At 44.1% G+C, this 26,448-nt stretch overlaps 1 protein-coding gene across 8 annotated transcripts in view; it reads left to right on the top strand.

The window, feature by feature from the left end:
- EML6 (EMAP like 6) overlaps positions 1-26,448 on the top strand; it is a 164,869-nt gene that overhangs the window by 118,355 nt on the left and 20,066 nt on the right. For 5 of the 8 annotated variants that reach the window (XM_083432421.1, XM_083432423.1, XM_083432424.1 and 2 more), the window contains 5 exons: positions 19,430-19,508; positions 21,968-22,097; positions 22,463-22,561; positions 25,490-25,510; positions 25,887-26,060. In XM_083432421.1, coding sequence (XP_083288547.1) covers positions 19,430-19,508; positions 21,968-22,097; positions 22,463-22,561; positions 25,490-25,510; positions 25,887-26,060 — 503 coding nt within the window. Of the gene's footprint in view, positions 1-6,201; positions 6,328-15,364; positions 15,609-19,429; positions 19,509-21,967; positions 22,098-22,462; positions 22,562-25,489; positions 25,511-25,886; positions 26,061-26,448 lie in introns of those variants that run through there. The other 3 variants (XM_083432427.1, XM_083432422.1, XR_014509244.1) reach the window with 3 other exon arrangements.

Raw genomic sequence — 26,448 nt, 5'->3', positions numbered from 1 at the left:
CTTTTAATTTTTGTTTGAACATGAGAGGAAGGCAAAGCGACAACAGGGTCTGTGGAAAGCAGGCTCAAAAACAATGAGCCAAAATAATAGGTTTAACAGAACGTTTTGGGTGCTGCTGTTTGCCACTCCAGTGCTGCTAAGCAGCTGTAAACTGCTTTTGTGTTGAATAAGCGGGGCTTAGAGTTGTTTTGCTTAGCTGGAGCAGCACAAAGGATTCAGAGTTTACTCGTGGATCTAGCTGGCACTGTTTCTCCAGGGCTGCAAGAGGCCTGCACTCTCTGCATTGTCTTTATTTACTGCCTGTGATGTGTGCAGAGCAGTCACTGCTACTCCTTGAATACAGGATACGTGCGATTCCTCTGTCCTCTCCTTCACGTTGGCACCTTTCTTGCCAGCAAAGGCAGTTAATATGCTGTGGCAGATCTCCATGGAAACGCTATCAGCTGGCTCAGGAGGCCCTCTGGTGTAGCAGAGGCACCATAATAGTCACAACATGCTGCTGCTGCTGCTGCTCCCTGTGAGCGACATGGAAATGGGCTCCATTTTTTTCACTTTTAATTTGTACACTTTTAATTAATATTTTTAATTAATCACTTTTAATTAATATTTTTTGGAAGCCGCCCAGAGTGGCTGGGGAAGCCCAGCCAGATGGGCGAGGTATAAATAAATAAATAAATAAATAAATATAATAATTACACTGCCTTTCTATCTTACGATACCCAAGGCGGTTTGCAAGCTGAAGAAACAAAGAATGCACACTTTATAACGATCTAATTCAATACAAAAAGGTGATAACGAAACATAACTTTAAAATAAGCAACTTATATCGCATAAAGTAATATTCAAGAATCCATTAGAATAGTATGGATTAATATTAAATATCAGCATATAAAAATTAAACAGAAATCTTAACCTTTATAATAAATCATTTCTAAAGTATAATCAATAAAACAATGGCAAGTCACAGTGCATAAAATAATACAATACAAATTGAGAAGCAGAGACTGGAGGGGGGGGCGAGGAGGGTGGAAGGAGGCCTTGCCTGATGGAGTCTCTCCCCTCACAGTCTCCCCTCCATAACTCTGACTCTCCTCCAAACTGCAGACCCAGACTTGCCCACAAAACCCACACCTTTTGCTGGCAGCTTCTCCCCCTGGCAGTCCGTACTTAACCAGATTCTTCTTTCAAATGGCTGGGACTTCCCTTCTCCTTCCAAGGACACCTGCACGGTATTGCCTCTCCTCCTCTTCAGATTCCCCCTAATTGTATGATACCTTTGTTAGGATATTTCCATTCCACCTTAAAAGGGAGCAGGAAGTTTGTGTCACAGCCTGCATATTTCCTGTTTCACAGGATGTTTCTGTTGTGTCTTTGCTTTCGTCTCTCTCTGTGCCGGAACACTGAAGCAGGCAGTCATGTTTTTCTTTGTTCTGATCAACGCAGAAATAAACTTGTAAATAATGCTCTCCTGAGTGCATCTTTCGCTGTGCATTATCTGCTGGTAGAGCGTGCATCGGCTCTGGAATGTGGCAAGCTATTTCTGGAGCTTGTGTCGCTAATTGCTGATACTGCGTGTCTATGGGAGATCGGTGGACGTCCGGAGACGACGTGGAGTCATGATGGACTTTGTCTCCCTGGCAGTATCCCAACAACCTTGTCCATAACCCCTTGGCTCCTCACCCACAAATGAAAGAAACAGATTAGATCTTCAGAGAACAAAGAAGCAGATTGATTTATGGCGAATGAAGTTGTCCTGTCTATGCAAGGACTTCCAGTTGTGCAATGGAACGTGCCCTCTTTCTCCCCCCTCTTCATGACCCCTCACTCTGTTCTAGTGTTCTCCCCACTGGAGCAGATTTGCAAGGGGTGGTGGTGGCAGAGGTGCAGGAAGAGGCAGGAAGGAAGCTCCATTGCACAAGGGATATTCCTTGCAGGAATGGGATGACTTCGTTGGATGCAACCCACTGTTACAATATGTTACGTGGCCACGCTGAGAACTCAGGTCTTGGTTGTTTTGTTTTGAAACGTCCTTACTTGCGGATGGTGTTGGAATCAACGCATCGGGCCCTTTCAAGCATCTCTCCCTCTAATTGCAAACTTGGATGGTGAGCGCCCACAGGAATTGAACCTGAATGGGACCACTAGGTAGTGAGGAGGAAGAAGAAGAAGAAGAAGAGTTTGGATTTGATATCCCGCCTTTCACTCCCTTTAAGGAGTTTCAAAGCGGCTAACATTCTCCTTTCCCTTCCTCCCCCACAACAAACACTCTGTGAGGTGAGTGGGGCTGAGAGACTTCAAAGAAGTGTGACTGGCCCAAGGTCACCCAGCAGCTGCATGTGGAGGAGCGGAGACGCGAACCCGGTTCCCCCAGGTTACGAGACTACCGCCCTTAACCACTACACCACACTGGCTCTCCAGCATGCTCAAGAGAATCCTGGGATGTGTAGAGTTATGAAAAATCATTTTTTAAAAATCCCTAAAGGACAATAAAATAAAATATATATCTCCAGATGGCCCAATAACGGCTGTGTATGCTTAATAGACAGTGTGTTGAGTGTGGAGAATAAAAATGGAAAGCTGGGTTGCTCTGCTTTGAGCTCTTTGCAGCTTATAGTAATCCTGGAGAAGGATATGGTTGCTGGCTAGTTGGCTGGCAGGAAGAGTACTCCTGTTAGGCGTTGCGATACGCGGCAATATTTTGTTCCAGGTCTCGCTTGCCTTACACTATTGGTACAGTGCGTTCTGTGTCCTGGAAATGTCAGCACATCCTAAACTGAAAAGTGTGTTAATCCATTTGCAGAGCCTTTTGCAGTGGCTTGGTTTGCGCAACATGGCAAGCCGAACTACGGCTTACTGGGATTGCTCAAATGGGTGGACTCCCCAAGACGCATTAGCAGCTGCTCTACTCCACTCTGTTTTGTTTTTAAAAACTCCTGAGCCACACTCAGGCGAGCCAAAGTTTGACCTGGTATGTGATCTGAACCTGGAATCACGGCTATACTTAGTCCTTGAGAACCACGAGTTGCAGCTAACATTTTTTGCTTGGCTTACCATGCTGTGCGAACCAGGTCAGTGAGACACAGTGAGATCCTTTAATTGAAGCCACTTGTGTAGTTTCAAGAAGTCTACTGGAAACTACTAAGAATTACTTTTTTAAAACATTTGTATCCCATCACTCTTCAGATAACTTAGGTTGATGTTCATGGTTCCCCTTCTACATACCTTTTATCTACAGAAACAATTCTGTGTGGGTTGGTAGCAATTCAATTTTTCTCATAGCAACTGGCCCCAGGTTGCTCCATAAGGTTTATGGCCGAATCCAGATTTGTTTTCTTTAGATTTGTCTTCTCCAGATCCAGCTGTCTGCCCACTGCATTGGCTGTCAAAGTCACCAGATTCCTATAAGAAACTACGTTGTACAGAGCAAAATAACAAGCCAGCAATGAGCAAGCTGCTATTTGCCTGTGTTGAATGTTTCAACTTTCAAAAATAAAGGGTTCTAAAAAGTTGTAACATGATTTGGGAATTCAAAAGATATCTTTGTTAAATGAATATGATTTGGTTTTGCTTGGTAAGTAGTATGTGTATAAAATTGCCTAGAAATCATTAAAATGACTGCAAAGTATTTGCAGTTATGTATTAATATTATTATTTAGCCTTACTTGGATTTTTCAAAAAGATAAATTTAAAATTCTTTGGTTTTCTGAAAGACCTTTAAGTGCTTCTTCATCAGATGTATACTTAACCAAGCTAAATATTGTCCAGTCACTAAAATAATAGCAGATTTGAATTCCTTACACCCAAAAACGTATTTGTTGGTTGTGTTTAACCTGTTCGGTTTCTGCTTTCAGAAGGAGGGAGATGTGTTTTGTCACTTTCTTGAAAGAGATTAGTTTCCTCCCAGCCAAGCAACTTCTCTCTTTCCCTGACTTGATGCATTCTTTCTTGAAGACCACCCCACGCCCAGGTTCTGGCCTCGAGTCTTAGCCTCCTCTTCCCACACACCACTACAGTCTTGCTTTTCACACCTCTGCAAGCATCTGCCATCTGTATCCACTCCTCTGCTCACCAGCCAATATTTGTATGTGCCACTTATACGGAGGAACACATGCCAATCCTCATAAACCACAGCAGCTGTAGTTCCAGAGCCTGCAGCAGCCATGCAGGCGAGATGCCAAGAATATCTTCCATGTTGTCCCCTGGGGTTTTTAAATGCTGAGTTTCCAGAAGCTGGAAAAGGAGGGAGAGTCTCTCTCTCTCTCTCTCTCTCTCTCTCTCTCTTTCCCCTCCTTCTTACAAACAATAGGAGCATTCAGACAGCTCCAACAATGCGGATTGAAATTTAGATTTCTGCTCCATCTGGTTGCCAAAAAGTGTTTGCTGGACCATTAGAAGCCAAGGAGAGGCCATTGGAAGCCTTTGCTGCTGCCATGGTGGACTCTTGTTAGACACGTGGACCAGCTGAGACCAGCTCAGCCTGAGCTCCCGCAGGCCTGGAAAACCAGGGGCAACCTTCCAATTATTCTCATGACTTTTTACCTTGCTTTACAGTATGCTCAATCGGCTAACAATACGAGATTGTTGCAACAGCTTACTTAAAAATAAAAAAAACTTTAGCAACAAATCTAAATGGCGTTACAAACCAAACCCATCCAGTAATATTCAATAAAGTTAAATGTAACAGAGACCAATAGATTATTTCAACCGGCCACCAGTTGTTTGAATGCACATTTAGCCTCAGCAACCCCATTATTAAAAAAAGGCTTTAGGAAGTTTACAGGCTATGGACATCTCCCTAGGTAAGTTATTTCTAGACTCAAGGAGCCACTACCGAAGAGACCCTTCCCCTACCCATAAGGCGTGCTTCAGTTTTGGGTGGTGTCTTCACAGGGCCTCTGACTGGTTGTAGAGTAAGAGAACAATGACTTGGATACGTCACAGCTATGTGGGCTAGAAATTTCGTGCATTAAAAACAAACCAAATCTACAAGATACCAGCTCTCTCCATCTTCAGCACAATGTGGTTTGTGCGCAGAGGAACTGTATATTTGTGAGAAATAGTATTGGCGCCTAGGGGTTGTATTTAATTTTCCAAGCCTTCATAAAGCACAGTTTATGAAGTGATGGACGAACGCCAAAGCTCCCCCCCCCCAAAAAAAAGTCTCATGCTGTTTTCAAATCTGCTCTGGAGAGTTGCAGGGGGACCCAAAGCCAACATAGGAAGTGTGCTGATGAGGAGAGGGGAAGAATGTTTTGTCGCACAAGGAGAAATCCTTCACTGAGGGAACCTTAGCCATAGTGCTACATTGAATATGCCCCACAAACACTTGGCTTTAACCTTAAAATATTCCAGGCTGGGTCATCCTTTTACACCCAAAAAGGAAAAAAAATGCAGCTGAGTTCCATTACCTGGTCTGAAATATACTTAGAATCGAGAGTGGATTTCATGCTCTTTATTCAGCTCATAGTGGTGAGGAGGAATGAAAGTCCCCTCAAAGTATATGCTTTGTATACATTATTTACACAATGGGCTGCACGTGATTGGCTAATTCCGGAATTCTCCTGTAGGCCAATCAGGTTGTGGATTCACTTCCATCTGGAGCTGGATTGGGTGGCTCCTGCAGACCAATCATACTGCTGCATTGTTCTAGGACCAATCAGACTGCTGCATTCTGAATCCTATTGTTCTAGGACCAATCAGACTGCTGCGTTTTGGATCCTATTGTTCTAGGACCAATCAGACTGCTGCATTTTGGATCCTATTCAACTCAGTACATAACATGGTCCATTTTTAGGAGTTGATGGAGAATTGTTTTTAAAGAGCTGCTGTTTTGAACCTCATTTGTGCCTACCTAAAACTTCGTAGACCTTGATTCTTCTTTCTCCAAATGTTTTGTTGTTTCCTTCCAATTCAGGGCTTTCCTCTACAACAGAAAGAGAGAAGTGAAATTTGAATTGTAACAATTGTTTTAACAAGGCGGGTCTGGGCATATAAATCCTGTGGTGATTTTAGTATGTGCATTTCACTGAGAAAATTAATGGATGTTTCTTTCTCCTCTCCCCCCCCCCCCCCGTTTTTCTTCTCTCCCTTCTCGTTTTGCTATCTCTCCCTCCCCTCCGTCTCCTCCTTTCTCGTCCCCTTCCTTCTTTCTCTTGCTCCACTGATTGGCTCTCCGCCCCTTGCTCTGTCTGCTTAATTTAGGAGTGGGGCACTTATCAAAGGAGCCACAGGAACAGTCTCGCGGTGTGGGAGTCCTAAGAGAAGTGCTCCCACACCACGGGACCATTTGGTCAGTAGCGCGACTGTCCCGGACAAGCCAGGGCAATTGTAAGCCATACAGTTTTATATTTAGGACACGAATGAATTGTACCTTGGATGAGAAAGATATTTATATGCGCCAGACTTGAATCGCTTTAACCAAGCAGGCCATATTGTTGATGGTACTTCTGATGTCTGCAGTTGTTTGATGTTACTGATATGTGGGGCATTGCAAAGCCTTTGCATTTTGCCATTTACTAACACCTGATTTGTATCCCTTGTTTTAAGCATCCGTCTGTTTTGAATTGCATGGCCGGGTGAACAAATAACCTCTATGATAACCAGTGGGGAAGTGACCCTTAAACAGAAAGTTAATTGCACAAGGCACATTGAAACTCTGCTCTCTCCCCCTGCTGCCTTTCTCTAATACAGTGGTTCTCTGTGGGTCCCCAGATGTTGTTGGACTACAACTCCCATCATCCCTGAGCTCTGGCCTTGCTAGCTAAGGGTGATGGGAGTTGTAGTTCAGCAACATCTGGGAACCCACAGGTTGAGAAAGGCTGCTCTAATACAACCAACACAGTACGGTTGTAGCCGTACGGTTGAGCATGCCTCAACTCAAATATGAAGTATTAAGCGCCACTCTAATACACCTTGCAGAATATATGCAACCCCACCAACAGTGCTTTGCTGTATCTCTTCTGTTGGTCTACTGTGTCTGACAAAAAGGGTTGCCTCCTGGGCACTAGCCTGTCTCATGAAAAACACCTCCAGCATTTCCCTGTTCAGACGTTATTATCAGATTTCTTTGTGATCCTTTTATGCTGCATACAAACGATAGGACCACCGCACCTTCCAGAAATCGCTTATGCTATTGACAAGACTAACTACTAGCTGTTATGTGACTTACCTTTCAAAATGGCTCCCATATTTTTTTTTTGCATCTCTACTTGAATTCTTGAGACTAACTGGTTTGTGTAAAGTTGGTTCATTTGTGTGTGCAGAAGGTACTTTTAGGAGAAATGCCTAAACTGCTTTATGGATGTTCACACATTAAGTTTATTTGCTCCTTTCGAAATGCCGTCCATGCAGTTTTTGATACTGACAGAGGACAGAAGGGGAGGTGCTATGGCAGTGTGCACCTACTGGAGTTTGGACCAACTCATTTACCCCTTTTGAGGAAGGAATATAATCCAGGGCAAGTCTTAGGCTCTCACACAGCCAACTCCACCCCTGAAGAAAAATATAGAAAGTGAGCCATGCTCTGCTGCTTCATCTGTCCCTGGAGAACATGGAATGTGCCGAGCAGGTGGACAGGAAGTGTCTGTCTGTCTAGCCCTCTATACATGAGAGATGCACAGCCTTGGTGTTTGCATGGATGAAACACCTGAGTGTTTCATTTGAAGAGGGCTTTTACCTCCCCATCTCCTCTCTGTTGCTGCTGTGCCATCTACATAAATAGCACCTTATAAAGTTAATGTTCTCAGCTTGAGTTCATATGCAACAGAAGAAGTTAACTATCCTGAAATGAATCCTTGTTTGGGGAACACAACCCTAACTGTAATGCATTGAGAATGGGACTTAGTACGAAAAAAGAAAGTTTGTGCTTCTTAGATCAGAAGTTTCTTGGATAGGAAAGAGTTTTGTAGTCCTAGCTACTCATTGGAGAAACGAAGCCAGCCATGCTTGCTTCCTTTTTTTCTCAGAGTGAGATCCAAAGGATGGCATCTCAACAACTTCAGTGTCTGAAAGTAGATGGAGATGTGAGATGGAGGCAGACGTCAGAGAGGGTGCAACCTGACAGTTATCAGTCTAAGCTTCAAAGGAAAGGTCAGCGCAGAACTCAAAGGACAAATAGAGTTTAGGAATCTGGAGGTTTCCCGCTCTCACTGTCTTGACCGCCATATAAACCTTTCTAAGCAAACTGATCTGCTTCCCACTTCCAACAGTTGCATAATGTAGACAGCTCAGAATAAGCTAATACTGCAAAATGGACAATGAGAGAACTTAAAGAAGGAACAACCCAGATATTTTCAAGTGTGGGCTGGTAACAAATATTCTGCACTTGCTTCTGCCTGCACAATATGGAAGTTTTTTTCAAAACATTCTTGCTGTCATGATCATGGGGAGCCAGCCATTCAGAAGGCACAAGTCTGCTGATCTCATGCCAGCTTCTGCCAGGCCACATTGATTGGCTCAACCCAGAATGAAGTAGCCTGAAATGAGAGCAATTATTGGGAGGGGACCCGTTGTTTTCTCTATAAAATCCATGATCGCTCCTTGTCAGTCCAAACTCAACTGAGAATTCCAGAAAACCTCTCCCTCTTGTTCTTTCTTTTGGCAAAACCGTAAGATTAGTGTGTGCAATGATTCCTTAGCTCAGGCAGGTGTATACATACTGAGGACTATAATGCTTCTGACTTCTATCAGGCTGCCTACAGAAATGTCTCATTTTGAGCTGCCGCAAGGCAGTCCTTTGTGACACTTTTCAGTACAGCTGAGGCTTCTTTTGCACAAAAATGAAAGTCCGTCATTGTATGCAATAGATACAAGCCAGTGAAGTAGTTAGACAGCCTGGCCCAGAATATTGCTTTGTGATTTTTTGCATTGCTCACAAGACTGTCCACTATTTGTATTTCAATGCACACCAGAGTGCGCTGGAAACGATGAAGAGACAAGGTCCTTCCTTCTTAAAAGCAGAGTCTGCTTGCCCAGAAGTGAGATGTAATCAACTGATGCACTGCAACAGCCCCACACAGCCAAAGGGCTGCTCATATTTCATTGATCCAATTTACTTTATAAAATTGATAAAATACTGCCAGTAAAGCAATATGAAAGAGATTCCTCTGCCAGCTACAAATTCCAAAAACAGCCTGCCAGAAGAAATATCTTCCAGATCTTCCAAGTTATCAGCAAATTCAGGCAGGAGGTGAAGTCTATAAGCAGCCATAAGGTCTCCTGTATTCCCCGATCCTTGAGCATCGTTATGAGGAGCTCCAAAGTTTCTCCTTCTTGAAATAATAAAAAAAAAACTTTACAAAAGAGAAGAGGTTTTGCTTCCATTTTAAATAAACCACAGTTTGGCATGTCATCCAAACCCTCGAGTGATATTAATCTTAACTACGGTTAGTTGAGTCAAGCCAGCTTCATAAACTGTGGTTTGAAGTTGGCCTCTTTCAACTGGACATGATTAAAATTAACTGAAGTTAATCTGATATTGAAGTGAAATCTTCTGGACTCCTCTTTTATGCTATTCCAGAAGAGGCGAGGGAGCCCAGATTCACGGTGGGAGCCTAACAGTGCAATACTATGCCTATTTGTTGTTGTTGTTTAGTTGTTTAGTCATGTCCGACTCTTCATGACCCCATGGACCAGAGCATTCCAGGCACTCCGGTCTTCCACTGCCTCCCTCAATTTGGTCAAACTCATGCTGGTAGCTTCGAGAACACTATCCAACCATCTCGTCCTCTGTTGTCCCCTTCTCCTTGTGCCCTCCATCTTTCCCAACATCAGGGTCTTTTCCAGGGAGTCTTCTCTTCTCATGAGGTGGCCAAAGTATTGGAGCCTCAGCTTCACGATCTGTCCTTCCAGTGAGCACTCAGGGCTGATTTCCTTAAGAATGGAGAGGTTTGATCTTCTTGCAGTCCATGGGACTCTCAAGAGTCTCCTCCAGCACCACTTACTCTGAAGTAAATCTCGCTGTGTTCAATAGTGCGCTTAGTATTACAATAAAAATGGGCTAGTGGGAAATCTACACCAAAACATATTGGTGTGTGTTTTGGGGAATGTTCGGTACAGTTCCAACCATGCCCACCCTATGAGGTAAGTGAGAGAGACAGTGCTCCTGAAATAGCAAGGATCCTACTCTTGCACATCACTGTTTAAGAAGGAGACAAACGTATTGGCTTGAGCAAGCCCATTCATCACTGATCTGCTATGCCAGGACCCACAGCAAAACAATTGGTAGCTTGAAAAGAAAGGTCCCCTAAATCCTCTTCAGCTCTGATTATATTAATCTGCTTTTCTGCTTGCTCATATTTGCAAGCGGAGTCAGAGTGACACGTGAATGCAATAAGTAGCATTCAAGTAGCAGAACTGTTTTGCTGGAGAATTCATGGTTTCGCTATCCTTGGTAAAGCAAGTGTCCGGTGATCAAGTTCCTTGGGCATTATTTTTTCACCCTTCCTCTTTCAACAAACCTGTCCTCACTTAGCCTTCTGTCTCCAACAGAACAAGCTCTTATTTTACTTTTCATCTCCAACCAAACTGCACTGGTCAATTTGCTATCTTCTCCTCCTTACCTGGCTTGGCATTTTCTGTTTCTCAATCAGGGTTCTGTAGCCTTTAACTTCTAGTAACTCCTCTGGCTGAAACAGCAATGATTTCCCTAAAGAACCCTGAATTAATTCATTCCATGCAGAACAATGTTTATGCCTAGCTCAAGCTACTCCTGCTTCAAATATTTTCTTGTAACTTGTGCCTCTTCACTGCTAATTCGACTAAATCCTACTCAGGTCTCTTTCGATCTACACTTTGAAGGGTGACTCATATGAACATATTTCCCATGATTACTTATTTAGAATTTGGGGGTTGCAAATCCAGTTTACGTTTTAGTTCAGTTCTAGCTAGTCCCCTGTTGGTTCACTGGATAACCTGGCCCAAATGGCTGCTGAGCTGCAATGCTGGCCATTGTCTAGGTGCAGTAAGGTAAAGGTAAAGGGACCCCTGACCATTAGGTCCAGTCATGGCCGACTCTGGAGCTGCAGCGCTCATCTTGCTTTACTGGCCGAGGGAGCCAGCATACAGCTTCCGGGTCATGTGGCCAGCATGACTAAGCCACTTCTGGCGAACCAGAGCAGCGCATGGAAACACCGTTTACCTTCCCTCCGGAGCGGTACCTATTTATCTACTTGCACTTGGACGTGCTTTTGAACTGCTAGGTTGGCAGGAGCAGGGACCGAGCAATGGGAGCTCACCCCGTTGCAGGGATTCGAACCGCCGACCTTCTGATCGTCAAGTCCTAGGCTCTGTGGTTTAACCCACAGCGCCAATCTGGGTGCAGTACAACATAACAAATATTGGGCCAATAACTCTCCCTCTTCCTTGAAGAGTAAGACTCTGGGGTTTCCAGAGTGCCAGGTTTGAGTTTTGTATTGCTTTACATTTGCAAAACATTGGAAAATTCCTCCGCAATATTTGAGAACGCTTGTAGTTTTCTCTGAGTGTCATTCGTGGCAAACACGCACTTCCTTGTTATGTTACTGCAAAGAAACCATTAATACTTGTATTATGTTTTAACTTGCTTTCCTTTGGAGGCAGGGAATTGTCAAGTAAGTATAAGCAACACCCAGAGGGGGGAGGGAAATAAAACCCACACAGCTTTCTGTGAATGTACCATTCAGCTTACTAAGATGTCTTAAGGGTGAATATATTCTGCTAACAACCATACAGATTTCACATCCATGGCATTTTATTGTTCAGAATGAAGCGGTTTGGGGGTCACAAACCAGCTTTCACCAGACTTCCTAGGAGTGTTACATGACTTGTGATGTGGCGTTAGTTTTACATCTCTTAAACAAATGTTTGAGGTGCTGTCAGACTGCAAAAGGCATATGTGTGCATATATACATGTTTATGTATATATGAATACACCGAGTATTTGCGCATATATGTGCTGTGCATAGAGAAATATAAAATTTTACAAAATTTTATATGTATGTATACATTTTCAAATTATATCTTGTGTTTCTTCTCCTATATGGCTTATGTCATGGTGAGCAGTGTCTTCCTGGGGTGAAAACAGATGTAACATTCTTAAAAGCAGGTCACGTTGGGTTCTCAAACCCGCAGTAATGAGCCTCGCTTCACAAATTCCCTTGCACTCATGCATGTCTTGCAAACAGAAGACTGGCTCAACTCCCCAGGCAGACTGACCAGCTTCTTTTTAAATAGTATATGCCCTTTATTAATTTTTATATTCTTCACTTAACAATTTTAAAAGCCACAAACTTTTTAAAAAATAAAACATTTGCAGAGCTGCTCTGGGAGTTATGGAAGAGGTAGGTTGGTGACGGCATAGGCGCTAGCCAATAGGTACCCTGGCACTTGCTTGTTCTTCCCTGGCATGCTAAAAACATGGACACCCACCCACTCCCAACAGCTTATTCCAGGACAAAATAATGTACCTGTGTGTTTTGAGACAGTGGATGTGCTTGCAGAGCTCTTCTCCAACGTTTAATGTTACATCTGTCTTCACCTTCGCTTTCTCCACAAATCCTGCCTTGCTTTCCCCATAAACTTTATCAGACATCCTTAGGAGGAGAACTGTGGAAATCGGTTCATTTCTAAACTATACTAAAACAGAAAGAAGAGAAAAACTGGTTCGAGAGAAACTTTTGAGTACTTTCCAAATTGTTGCTGCTAAGGCTTCAAATTTCCATGCACACCTTCTGCCCTGATCCTGGCAATTACAAACAATGCATGCCTGATGCTGTTCATTCAGTTCCAAAGAGTGATAAATGCTGAGGATCGTGAACTCTTTGCACTACACATTTAAAGCGGTACCATCCCAATTTGAACAATTATGACTTCCCCCAGGAACTTTAGTTAGTTAAGGGTGCTGATAGTTGTTTGGAAATGGTAGCTCAGCGATGGGAATAGGGCTTTCCTGAGTTTCCTGGGAAGAGGGATTGATTGTCAAACCACCCTTGAGAAATGTAGCTCTCTGGGTGAAATGGGCGTCTCCTAACGCCTCCCAGCATCCTTAACAAACCGCATTTCCCAGGATTCACTGGGGGAAGCCATGTGCTTTAAATGTAAAGTGTGAGTGTAACCACAGTCAGCTGTAATGGGGGGGGGGGCGGGGAGAAGCAGTGCCGAATCCAAACACCTCCTTGTTTCTCTTCTACATAAGGGTGTGTAAATTATCATTGATGAAAAGCAGTTTCCCCCCACAGACAGTTTTTGGGAGCTGTGCTAGCGCAATTCGTGATTGCCACTGCTTCCGGTAGTCCCTTTGCAAAGCAGCAGAATGCTGAGAGTGTTTTGCTTTTGAGAGGGTGACAGAGCATCCTGCCCGTTCTCCTTGACCCCTGGAGAAGGGCAAGGAGGAACATTGCTCCAACCCCAGGGGTCGACAAGGTTTATCTCACCTGGGCTGGTTCACTCCTGTGGGGATCCCTCTGTGAGCCGAATTGCGTGCCCGTCCGCGATTTTCTGTGCCTGTGCAGACACAATTTCTGGCATCTGCGTCTGTGCAGATGTGATTCCTGGTGTCTGCGTCCACGCAGACATGATTTCCAGTGTCTGCGCATACACAGACACAGTTTCCTGAGCCACAGAAGTGAGTTTAGCGCAGCTCGCGAGGACTTGCCGAGTAGCCAGCTCGGTTCAGGGGCGGCTCGTGGGCCGGTTAAACGACCCCCGTGGGCCTCTTGTGGCCCATCGGCCTTAGGTTGCCGACCCTTGCTCCAACCCATGGACATTTCTATTGATAGTGGCTGGGCTACTCAGTGTTGGAGCGGCAGGCAGGTTCCTTACTGCTCCTGTGGAAATGGATGTTAGAGAAGATATTCACACACACCATTGCCTCCTGGCCCTAAAATGATGTATGTCCCACTGTGCCCAATAGAGCTTATTCTGGGGTACGTGTGCATAGGATCGCTGTGTTACAGCACCGTCTTATATATGCTCGCTCAGGAGTAACTCTCATTGGGTTCAATGGGGCTTACTCCCAGGTTAGTGGGCAGAGGAACACAGCCTTAAATCACTTTTCATACAATGCTTTTTCTTATTTCCTCCCTGCAAAGTGGGAGTGGGATGAGGAATCCTTCAGTTCTTCACCCCTTTTGGAAATTGCTCCTGAGACACCAGTTGCTGGTTTTCGCTTACCCTGTTTTTCCATGTATAAGGCCAGATTTCCCCCCTAAAAAATAATGTCAAAAATTAGGGGGCGTCTTATGCACGGATAGTGCCAAGGGTGGACTGGCAATTGGTTGTTGCCTCAATAATAGGGGGCGTCTTATACTTGGGGGCATCTTATAGATGGGAAAATACGGTAATTCTAGTAGAATTAGAAGATTATACAATGCTGGCCTAAAGGAGTGATTGGACTACATTTCAGCCCAAAACCTTATTGAATTGCCACTTCAGCCTTGCAGAATTTACTAGCGTTGCATGACAAGGGAGAAGGCAGCCGTCTAGGGTGGTGGAGAGCTTTGTACTCTTTGTTTAAGGAATCTCTTAAAACGGACTGGGCGTTTGGAGTCAGCGGCAGCTGTACACCAAGAGCTTAGCCACACCTATGCTCTTCAACGTTCGCTGCTCCCATTTCAAGCCAAAGGGCAGGTTTTCCCTGGGAAGGGGGCAGCGCAGTGGGGAAACGTTGTGCTTTCTTGACATGAGACAAGTGGGAGTGCGGAGGAGCCCTAACTCTCTACAGCCACCCCACCCCTCCAAAGTGAAACTTCGCAGACAGAGCCTTTGGATCAACATAATGCAGAAAACATTCCCTATCCTACATTCTCCTTGCAGTGCAACACTGCAGGCCAGTGAAGCAGCGAATCTGGTATTTCTTAGGACAGCCTTCCCCCAACCTGGCACCTTCCCGATTATTTTGGACTACAACTCCTATCAGCCCCAGCCAGCATGGTGGTGGCTGATGGGAGTTGTAGTCTGAAACATCTGGAGAGCATCAGGATGGGGGAAAGTTGCCTTTGGATGGGGGCGAGGAGCCACTTCAAATATCAGGTATTTAGGTGTGCATTCAAAATATTTTTTTAAGTGTGCACCTCAAATAGGCACAGGGAGATGTGACAAATTTGTGTTTGCAAGCACTTATATCGCACAGGAACACTCTCCGAGGAGTTGTGATTCTCTGCAGTTCCCTGCTGAGTGTCTGCTCCATGGCAAACCGGTTTTATATATGATGCTTTAGAGCAAAAAAACAAACAAACCCCACATCCATCTATTGTCTGAAGCTGTTACTATACTCTAGACTTCTCTTTAGGTGTACAAGATGCCAAAATACTTTTTTGCAGGGGTGTTTGGAGTATGTGGGGAGCACTGATAAAGCTTCCTCTCTCTCTCTTTTCTCCTTGTCTTGTAGGATCTTTAGTGCAGACTTTGCCCCACGATGTCAGGGTATGATCTTTCCGAATTTGCGGACTGGTGCACTCTTTTAATTTCTGTTTTAGTTCTTGCTGGCATGCTTGAACAGCATGGCCTCGCAGGAATGACCGGTCAGTTCAAAAGAGGCTTGTGCATGAATGTCTATAATGGCCTGATTCTGTTTCTCTGAACTGTACTAAGTTTCTCACTTGGCTTTATTTGCTGCTTACAAGGGGATCAAGGTAACTCTTTTCAGTGTTGAAGTGTTTTGCTCATGCTTAAACTGAACATACTTACCTACCTGAGTTGTGGTCGTTTGGTTTGCCACTGTTTCCTCAATAACTTTGCTGCAACTTTTTATAGCTAAACAATGTGAGATAGTCAATATTAGCTGTCGTCTTTGTGACGACCTGTATTTTTAAAACTCTGCTTCCAAGGTCATTGCTACATATTTCTGTACCTCCATTATGATTGTCATTTGACTGCAGCCTTCTCTAACCTGATGTCTTGCAAGATGTCTCGGATGACAACTCCCAACATCTGGGTGACACCAAGCTGGGAAAGGCTGTTCCAGTGGATTTGTTTATTTTACTATAATATGCTCGACATTCCTCCAAAGATAATAATTGATCTGTTGTATATTTCATTCAGTGCATTGGGGAAAACATATTAGACCTTGGTGTTTATATATATATAAATATTCTGTTTTACAATTTAAAGTACTAATTTTTACATCCTTAAGATATCAATGACTTCCCTTCTTCTCTTTCCATGGTTCATTTTGCATATCACAAATCCCTGCATATTTTACAAAAACTATACCATTCAGTATTCCATTATTACATCCATCAAAACTTATTTACACTTTTGAGTTTACCTTAATGCTGCCAGCGTTTTCAAGCCCTTGGTCTTAATGTCACAAGGTTATTGCAAGCCATGAAATGTCTTACGTGCACATTTATGTCTTATAATAATAATAATAATAATAATTTATTATTTGTACCCTGCCCATCTGGCTGGGTTTCCCCAGCCACTCTGGGCGGCTTCCACAGAAACCAAAAATACACTAAAATATCACACATTAAAAACTTCCCTGAACAGGGCTGCCTTAAGATGTCTTCTGAATGTCAGGTAGTTATTTATCGCTTTGACATCTGATGGGAGGGCGTTCCACAGGGCAGGTGCCACTACCGAGAAGACCCTCTGCCTGGTTCCCTGTAGCTTTGCTTCTCGCAATGAGGGAACCACCAGAAGGCCCTCGGCGCTGGACCTCAGCGTCCCGGCAGAACGATGGGGGTGGAGACGCTCCTTCAGGTATACTGGGCCGAGGCCGAATCAAGTATGCTTGATTCAGCTGAATAACTAAACCTAACAATGAAATATCCTTTTTTAAAAATAAAAAAAAATGCTCACCATGAAACTCATGTTTTCATGGCTGCCCACAGTGGACTTGAATGGATATATCACAGGGGTGAGGGCAAAGGGATCATAAACCCCTTAACTTTTGTGGCAATCCTCTCCATTACTGTTTTTAAGAAGACTACAGGAGAGTGATAATTTTACTAAAACTGGAAGGAGTCAAGTGGTAAGACTTAATCATGTCATTATGCAGCCCCTATTTTTACTGCCATAATTTGAGCACTGTGTGCAACAACCCAGTTCCTGTGGTTAGAAAGTTATGCTCCAAAAAAGTTGTTCTCAAACTACTTCTTGAACTTCAAGAAACCAGGACTCTTTAACAGGTCACACTGAAGGCCAAAAAGAAATAAAGAGGCCTCTTATTAGCAGGAGTATTCTAATTCATCTTTGTGTTTAAGATTACAAAGACCCAGTCTGTGCAGGGGCCTTCCACCGTCTTCAAGATGGGTGTTAATTTTGGGACCGGTGCTTCTCATTGCATGCATGTTTTTTGCAACTCAATGTGGACTCTGCAAAAAGCATGCATGCAGCGAGTGCTAACACCACTGTTACCATAACACCAGCCCATACCTGCCCCCCAATTTAATCCAGATTCATCCTTTCCAAAGGAAATCAGATAAAGTTTTAAAAAACAACAACATGTTGTTGCCAGCATCCTATTTGTGATATCTCCGTGGTTTATTCATAATATTAAGCCCATGTTTGAAAGAACCCGTAGACCTCTATTCCATTTGCATGAAAGAGTAGCAGTATTTATAGAAGCCGGCAATAAGGGCTTTGTATCTGACAGCTCATTGTATTTGTCTTTTCTGTTCTATTTCCACCACCCCAATAATTATAGTTGTTTGCTTTGCAGGCATTAATTGCTACTGCAGTAGAGACAAAGAATTATGAGTCAATGTCTCTAGTTGATCCTTACATAACAAAGCAAAGGAAGAAAATCAGCCAGTTATTATTACCCCCAAACAAATGCTCAGTAAATAACATAGAAAACTGAGCCCTCACTAACAAAAACATTCTGCCTTCGTCTGGCAACCAATCTTTCCGAAAACACAGTCATGTTCTAGGAGAACTCAGAAGTCACTTGGGTCAGATGTCTACAACACACAGCCTTATTAAAAACAAACCACAGAGTCAATAAACGTCGTCCAGTTATATTGCACATGGTAAAATGTTCTTCATGCCTTCTTCGTTTCATACCGAGATGCTGTTTGAATTAGCAGCGCTTGTTTTCATGCTGACAGCTGGGTCCTTGAAAAATCAATCAGAGACGACAGAGTAGCTGTGGATTTTTTCTCCCTTTTCAAAAGCGTCTGCAAAGATTCCATCCACTCCCAGTCCCTTCTTGGAGAGTGAACAAGAGCCCTTAGTGAACCACTTCCAGTCAGAGCAGACAATGCTGGATCACTGCTATAAAGCAGTTCCTTGTGTTCCTATTTTTAAAAAAGATCAAGAAAAGTTTCATCTTAGAAATGCCTTACAGTGAATCAGACTGCTGGCCCATCTAGCTACATACTGTCTTCACTGACTGGCAGTGACTGCCCGGAGTTTCAGACAGGGGACACGCCCAGCCTTACCCGCAGAGGCAGTTTTAGGGTAGCGCGACCATTGTGGACGCACTGGGTTCCATGCTGCAGGAGGCGCAGCAGCAATTCTGTAGAACAGAGCATAAGAGGGAAGGGGTATCAAAGTTTAATGTCGCCCGGGACATGGCTGAAATCCGAGAGCCCAGAGTCCACCTCTGCTACCTGGGGACGACAAGGATTGAACCCAGGACCTTCTGAATGCAGAGCAGACACTCTTCCACTGAGCTGTGGCCTTAGGTCGGGAGGCAAAAGGCCACACATAGTGTTCTATGTGCACATCCTCTCCCTGCCATCTCAGACCTCTCCAAGAGAATCAGAGAATCATAGAACTGTAGAGTTGGAAGGGACCCACGGGTCATCTAGTCCAACCCCCTGCAGTGCAGGAATCTCATCTAAAGCATCCATGACAGATGGCCACCCAACCTCTGCTGAGAAACCTCCAAGGAAGGAGAGTCCATAACCTCCCAAGGGCATCTCTTCCACTGTCGAACAGCTCTTACTGTCAGAAAAAAAATTGTTCAGTTGGACTCTCCTTTCTTGTAACTTGAAGCCATTGGTTCAAGTCCTGTGTTCCAGAGCAGGGGGGAAACAAGCATGCTCCCTCTTCCATGCGACAGCCCTTTAGATGTGTGAAGATGGCTATCGTGTCTCCTCTTTTCCAGGCTAAACATACCCAGCTCCTTCAGAAGCCACTCCTGATGGTCAGAGCAGCCTTTGAGGTAGCTTACAACCATACAAGTGAGCAGGAGCCTTGGGGATTGGTGCAGATTTCTTCCTTTCTTTTTTATGAAATCAGCCGCCTTTCCTGACATTTATACGTAAGGGACTCTTTCATATGCTAGCCAAAACACCTTTGGCGTTGTTTCAGATTTACTCCAGTGTTATTTTGAAATAACACGGCAGAGTGCAACTCATTCTCCTGACCATAGATCATCTCAAACCCTTGACAGCAAGATATACACCACCCAGGCTCCAGCTAGCTAGTTTCATTAGCCAGTAGGTTATTTCTTACCCATTCGTGTGTGCTGATCTTCGTGTTTTCGTTGTGCTTCTTTCAGGCCTCCAGTTAGCAGAGCTGCTCCTCAACCTGAGAAACTGCAAAAGAATAACATCAATAAAAAAAGGAAACTGGTTGAGGTCAGGGTTAATCCTTCGTTGTTTTATGCTAATTGCAACCTGGGCTGAATGATGTTTTTGCTTTGGTTTGGGAGTTTTTGTGTGCGATGGCAATTACGGACAAGCAACAAGCTGGTCTTTGCCCTCAGTGATTTTTGTTTGTTTTTGATGTTCTTCTCCATAAGCCATGCAAAATGTTTAATTTGCACATGCAGTTGCAATGAATTTCTTATTGGCCTCTTGCAGCTTTCAATTTTTGTGTCAGTTTTTCCAATAATGCTACCTGCCAGAGCAAACAGCATTTGTGTTTTCCATGTATGCTATCTGCATGTCAAGATCCCTAGGCCTCCCCCTTGTGTTGAAAAATAACATGTGGGCACCATATTTTAGGCTAATGGGCAAAATTTAGGCCACAACTTTGTTGGTTACAGAATGTGAGCGGTATTGGCTTAGGCATTGGAATTGAACCGACTATATCTGCCTCCTGCCCGCCTGCAGGAAGTCTCACAAGGGTTAACTACCAGTAGGGAGAGTCCTGTTGGTGCAAGTCAACTCGGAGTGCCCTCCAGGATCAGCGGAAGGTTGTGCCATGGTCCTAGTCTCCTCCCGGGCTTTGGACAGGAACCATGACCCCCGGATTCCTTTAGCGGAATACCTTTTAGAATGGAGGAGCCGTTGATGGCCACACCTCCCCTCCCCCAATCCAGGTTTTACCAATACCTAACTGCCACTCGATGGGACGTGGGTACCGCTGTGGGTTAAACCACAGAGCCTAAGGCTTGCTGATCAGAAGGTTGGCGGTTTGAATCCCTGCGACGGGATGAGCTCCCGTTGCTTGGTCCCTGCTCATGCCAACCTAGCAGTTTGAAAGCACATCAAAGTGCAAGTAGATAAATAGGTACCACTCTGGCAGGAAGGTAAACAGCGTTTCCGTGTGCTGCTCTGGTTCGCCAGAAGTGGCTTAGTCAAGCTGGCCACATGACCCGGAAGCTGTACGCTGGCTCCCTCGGCCAATAAAGCGAGATGAGCGCCGCAACCCCAGAGTCGGTCACGACTGGACCTAATGGTCAGGGGTCCCTTTACCTTTTAACCGCCACTTGAGCTGAAGGCTTGCCGCCAATACCCTCACACCTGCAGCCAGCCTCTAATGCCCTCAGAGACCACGGCCAACCAAACATCATTTCCCCGATTGGAAAGATGTACGCCATCAGCACAGAAGAAGGCCTCTTTTGCTGAACGTAATGGTGAGGTGCGCAATCACCCGGTCCTTCAGTTCTTCCACCTTCCGAGTCACCGCTCGGTTCACGAGTTTTCCCGGCCTTGTTAGCGGCAGCTGGGCAAAGACTGTTACACCACACACATTTTTCCAGGAGCATTGACCAAATTAGAGCCATGTTTGGAAAGGCAGCTGCCAGCTTGTCAAAGTCCCTTTTAACGCTCCAAGTCAAATCAGAGCAAACAGCAGTTGGGTTTTCCATGTATGGCATTTGCTCTGATTTAGCAGGTTCAGTAGAACGCAGTTTTCCCCAGAAAAGAACTGGAACAACAACAACAAAAAGTCTGCTCAGATGTGGACCTGAAAAATCCAGACCAGTTGCCTAGGAAGTATGGAGCAAAGATAGGTTTGGATGAGCCCTTAGAGATGTAATTTCTCCTTTGACAATATGAAAAGGTAAATGCTAAGTGAAAAGCTTCAGTACCTTGCATTGCTCCACATGTACCGTATTTTTCACTCTATAAGACGCACCAGACCATAAGACGTACCTAGTTTTTGGAGGAGGAAAACAAGAAAAAAAATATTCTGAATCCCAGAAGCCAGAACAGCAAGAGGGATCGCTGTGCAGCAAAAGCAGCAATCCCTCTTGCTGTTCTGGCTTCTGGGATAGCTGTGCAGCCTGCATTCGCTCCATAAGACGCACACACATTTCCCCTTACTTTTTAGGAGGGAAAAGGTGAGTCTTATAGAGCAAAAAATACGGTAGTTGAACTCGCATGCATTCATCCCATGGAGACTTATCAATAGATTTGTGGCATAGGGATTTATATTTTGCTTCTTGAGTACTAATAAGGATGAGAATAGCATGGAGAAAACCTGGTCCCATCACTTCTGGAAGAGCAAGAAGTGTCTGTCAAGCTGTTACTTTACAATTTTTATTTCTTATGATGTTGAACTGGCTTTATTGTGAATGAGGTAAATATTTGTTAATGTTCTGCAAACCATTTTTTTTTTAAATTGCATGTTGCTTATTGATTCAGAATTTCTTTGTATGATTTGGATAAACCTTTGCGAACATTATCAGCATCAGAACAATTTGGACGTTGTTCCTCTCTGGTTTTTACTTTTTTGTGGTTGGTGGCTGGAGAAAATGTCTCTCTTTAAAATGTCGTTGCTGATGTGTCTCCTTTGAGGAGGAAAAAAGAAGTGTTCACCAAAAGTAGCATATAACCCTCCTATTATCTTGGTACGTTTTTCTTTCTAGGAATTGGCTTTAGACCATGTTTTCGGGTATCGCGGATTCGATTGTCGCAACAACCTTCATTACCTCAACGATGGTGCTGATATTATTTTCCATACTGCTGCAGCATGCATAGTTCAAAACCTTTCCACAGGTAATTCAAAGACATTTTGAGTAAATAATGGATAGATGGTGAAGTATGCCATAAACAGGTGTTTATGCCAAATCGCTAACAGTGCAATCTTAACTCAGGTTTGCTGAGAAGTAAGTCCTCTTGAGTTCAATAGGGCACCCTTCCAGATAAGCAAAGTTAAAATTGCAGCATAAATCATTGTTGAAATGGCCTAAAAGCTATTCTTATATCAAGTTTTAATTGTTCTTATGCAAACGGAAGTGATAATTTCCTTTTCCCCTCTTCAGATGAGTTCATTTTTCTAGGACTGACTTTTTGTACGTATATTGCAATCGCCTCTGTTTCAATTCCTATTCTAAAACCAATGTTTCTTTGGAATCACATAGGGAGCCAGACTTTCTACCTGGAGCATACAGATGACATCCTCTGCCTAACAGTCAACCAGCACCCAAAGTACAAAAACGTGGTGGCAACCAGCCAGATTGGTAGGTTCATAGTCAAGTTAAAAGTAAAGTATTTAGTTGAGATTCCTGCATCGCAGGGGGCTAGACTAGATGAGCCCTGGGATCCCTTCCAATTCTACAATTCTATGATTCTATGATGCTGGCCCTCTGTTTAGATGTAGGGAGTATGAAACTGGACAGAGTTAGGCTTCCTGAATTATTTTCCCCCCACCCTGCTATTGGATGGGCATCTTCATTCCGAACCCAATATAAGGTGACCACCTAGGCCAGAATTTTCTGCTCAGACATGTAGCAACTCCCTGAGGTCTCAGGCAAATAGTCAAGGGAAACATCCCTGTGAATCTGGAGAGAACGCATCTCCCAGAGTGTCTAAATCAGGGGTCGGCAAACTTGGGCCTGTGGGCCGTATACGGCCCGAGGGGGGTCATTAAACTGGCCCCCGGTCCTTGCTGCCTGCTCGGTCATTCCCCATGCTGGTTTAGCTCCGCACAGGGACTGACTTCCGGGACGCAGCCACGGCTTTCTCCTCCCCCGCCATGGCTCCAGAAGCCAGCGGGGGAAGAGCGGTGTACACATGTGCAAGCGCACCCGCGCACTCCCGCACACGGGCGATCCGGCCCGCCAGCGGAAACGTTTGCCAACCCCCGAACTAAATGCTACGTTGCTGCATGTAAAACTGATTTTTTTTAGCAAACTTTAATTTTTGCTTTCTATGCCTGGCATTCTATACTATGATACAGCTGCACGTTATTTCATTGCTATGGTCCTCGATTGTGCTTTGTTTGGTGCTATTTCATCTCTTCGGACCTCAGTTTCCCTTTTGAATACTGGTAATTGACCGTAATGAAGAGATAGGATTCGATAGGCAATGCTAGGCATTAACCCTGACAGTTTTTACATGCAAAATGTGTCCTCTACGCTAGCTAGCTCCTTTGATATTACCCAAGCAAAAAGCTATCATCAAAATAGCCCCTGCGTGTCTTTGGGGAATCTCTGGATAACAGCTGTTTGGTGTTCTGCCATTTACCACGGCTTCCTTAATTCGCTGTCTTCTCATTAACCTGCCACATGGAAGGAACTCCAGTTCTGATTCAGTCTCAGTCAGCATTTCCATTGGAGCTCTCTATTAATAGCTACCTAATAAAACGCCTGTGTTTCTTTAAGAGCTTGAAACTACCTGCATGCAGATAGATGATTTGGGGCCTAACACAATCATCTCACTTCACAAACTGAGAGGTTTAAGTTGAAGCTTCTCCTGCCGATGAAATATTAGGCTTGAGGCTCTCAATAACATTTCCGAAGGAAATCTCCCTTTCCTCCCTTGTCTTTGTGGATATCCGTCAGGAAAGTAAATCTAAACACACAAAACGCCCAAACGAAAATTTTAGCAATATTTAAGAAACTGAGAATATTTACTGGCTGGCTAAGTTGGCAGCTTGGTTGGCCGGTGGAAAATTCCGTTCCTCTTGGGTGGTGGAGCACGGCATGGCAATGTTTTGACATCCTGGGTGTCTGTGTAGGGGGTTTGACATCATTTTACAACTTGGGCTGGATCTACATGGACCTATTTAACATTATTTCCCCCTATTACAACAATATTAGATAATGCCGTTCTAAAACATCATAGGGCATAAGGTAAAGGTAAAGGGACCCCTGACCATTAGGTCCAGTCGTGACCAACTCTGGGGTTGCGGCACTCATCTCGCTTTATTGGCCGAGGGAGCCGGCGTACAGCTTCCGGGTCATGTGGCCAGCATGTCTAAGCTGCTTCTGGTGAACCAGAGCAGCACACGGAAACACTGTTTACCTTCCCGCCAGAGCAGTACCTATTTATCTACTTGCACTTTGACGTGCTTTCGAACTGCTAGGTTGGCAGGAGCAGGGACCGAGGAACGGGAGCTCACCCCGTCGTGGGGATTCGAACTGCCGATCTTCTGATCAACAAGTCCTAGGCTCTGTGGTTTAACCCATACTTGTTAATTAAAACAATTTTTACCTTGGTTTTGTTTTGTTTTTGGGAGGGGAGGGGTCAGATATAAGTACTACCCGGCCACACCCTATTCCAAAACACTGTTTCTTTCCCTGCTTCTTGTTGCTGGTTGCTCCACATTTTAATTTTCCTCCCTCCCTGAACATCACCCCTCAAATACCATTGGAGAGGGGTTGGAGTTTAAATACAGTAAAAAGAAAAGAAAAGGTAAAACCCTACATAGGGGTATATGAGCAGTGTTTTACCAATATTGCAGTATAAAGCTATAAAAATAAGCAATAAAAAAGGCAAGGTAATAACACGTTATGAACGTAAAAGGTAGGACCTCAATGTGTCCATCTACATTATCAAAACCATTCCTTAACCCTTCCTTAACGTTAAAAACCATGAGGGTAGATCCTCCCTTGGAGTATTTAACAACATAGTTTTAAACATCCATCTGTCGTGGATGCTTTAGATGACTCCCTGGTCCCTTCCAACTTGTAAGATTCTATGATTCTAAGGTAGGGTTCAAAATCAGGTTAATATTAACAGAAGCTAAGGTCAATCCCAGTGTTTTCCATTCCTGTGATTAAGAGGGTACTTGCTGAGAGTGAACTACATTCACAAGACTGGCTCATGATCTCTTGGCAGCAGTGAAGAGAAAGCCAGTGTTACATTTCCATCAGTCTGCACTGGAAATTCTTCTTTTGCAGAATAGCCTACTGCATTGGGGCAATTTTGGTTCTCTACAGGTATCAGCAGAAATGCATTACGTTGAATATATGATTCAACTATATTCCTGCCTTTCTTTTGTTTTTGTTGTTTATTTACCCATATTCATGTTGATTTTTTTTATTTATTTGGTGCTTCTTCCTTCTGGTGCTGATGTTGAGCGCTTCAGCATTAGAAACAGTGACTTATTTCCGCTATTGTTTTCCCTTGGTGCTTTCTCATTTGCCATTGCCCACACCATGCAGGTGATATGACAGAATTTCCAGGTAAGGCTTTCCTCTCCTGTGAGTCCTAGTCAGAAAAGTCGCGTCAGGTCCTTTTCATGCTCCTCCTGTTGTTGTATCTATGTCAACTGCAGATACAAGTTGAACATGGGCAGGTTTGATTTATTTGTCTCTGGTTTTGTGCATCTTTCCATGAATACTTCCTTATGATCATTTTAGAACATGTCTCCCGTCATGAAGTCCGATATCTCTCCCCCCCATGTGTGTTCCATGAGCTATTACTACATGTGGTTCTTGGGGAGGGATGCAGGTGGTTTCGTCTTAGCTGCCTTACTGTTGATAAAATGCACCTGCCTCTCAAGATCGATGACTTTAAATGAAACTTTCTTAATTCCCCATTCCTTTTAAAATAAATCAGGTACAACCCCTTCTATCCACATATGGGATGCTATGACTAAGCAGACTTTGTCTATGCTGCGCTGCTTCCATTCCAAAGGAGTGAATTACGTCAACTTCAGCGCTACTGGCAAGCTCCTAGTCTCTGTGGGAGTTGATCCTGAACATACAATCACAGTGTGGAGATGGCAGGAAGGTGAGTACACCGTCTCTTTCTTACTACCGTATTCGCCTGAATACAGTGGTGCCCCGCAAGACGAATGCCTCGCAAGACGGAAAACCCGCTAGACGAAAGGGTTTTCTGTTTTGGAGGTGCTTCGCAAAACGAATTTGCTATGGGCTTGCTTCGCAAGACGAAAATGTCTTGCGATTCCTGGGAGTTTTTTTCCGCTCCTCACCCCCTTTTTCTAAGGCACTAAGCTGCTAATAGCCTTTTAGCAGCTAATCCGCTAATCCCTTAAGCCTTTAATAGCTGCTAAACCGCTAATAGCGCTAATCCGCTAATCCGCTAATGGGCTTGCTTCGCAAGACGAAAAAACCGCTAGACGAAGAGACTCACAGAACAGATTCTTTTCGTCTTGTGA

Source organism: Podarcis tiliguerta (genome assembly GCF_965153285.1).
Source record: "Podarcis tiliguerta genome assembly, chromosome: 3".
Lineage (NCBI taxonomy): Eukaryota > Metazoa > Chordata > Lepidosauria > Squamata > Lacertidae > Podarcis > Podarcis tiliguerta.
The sequence above is the reverse complement of the archived record's forward strand: the minus strand, read 5'-3'. Positions and strand labels throughout refer to the sequence as shown.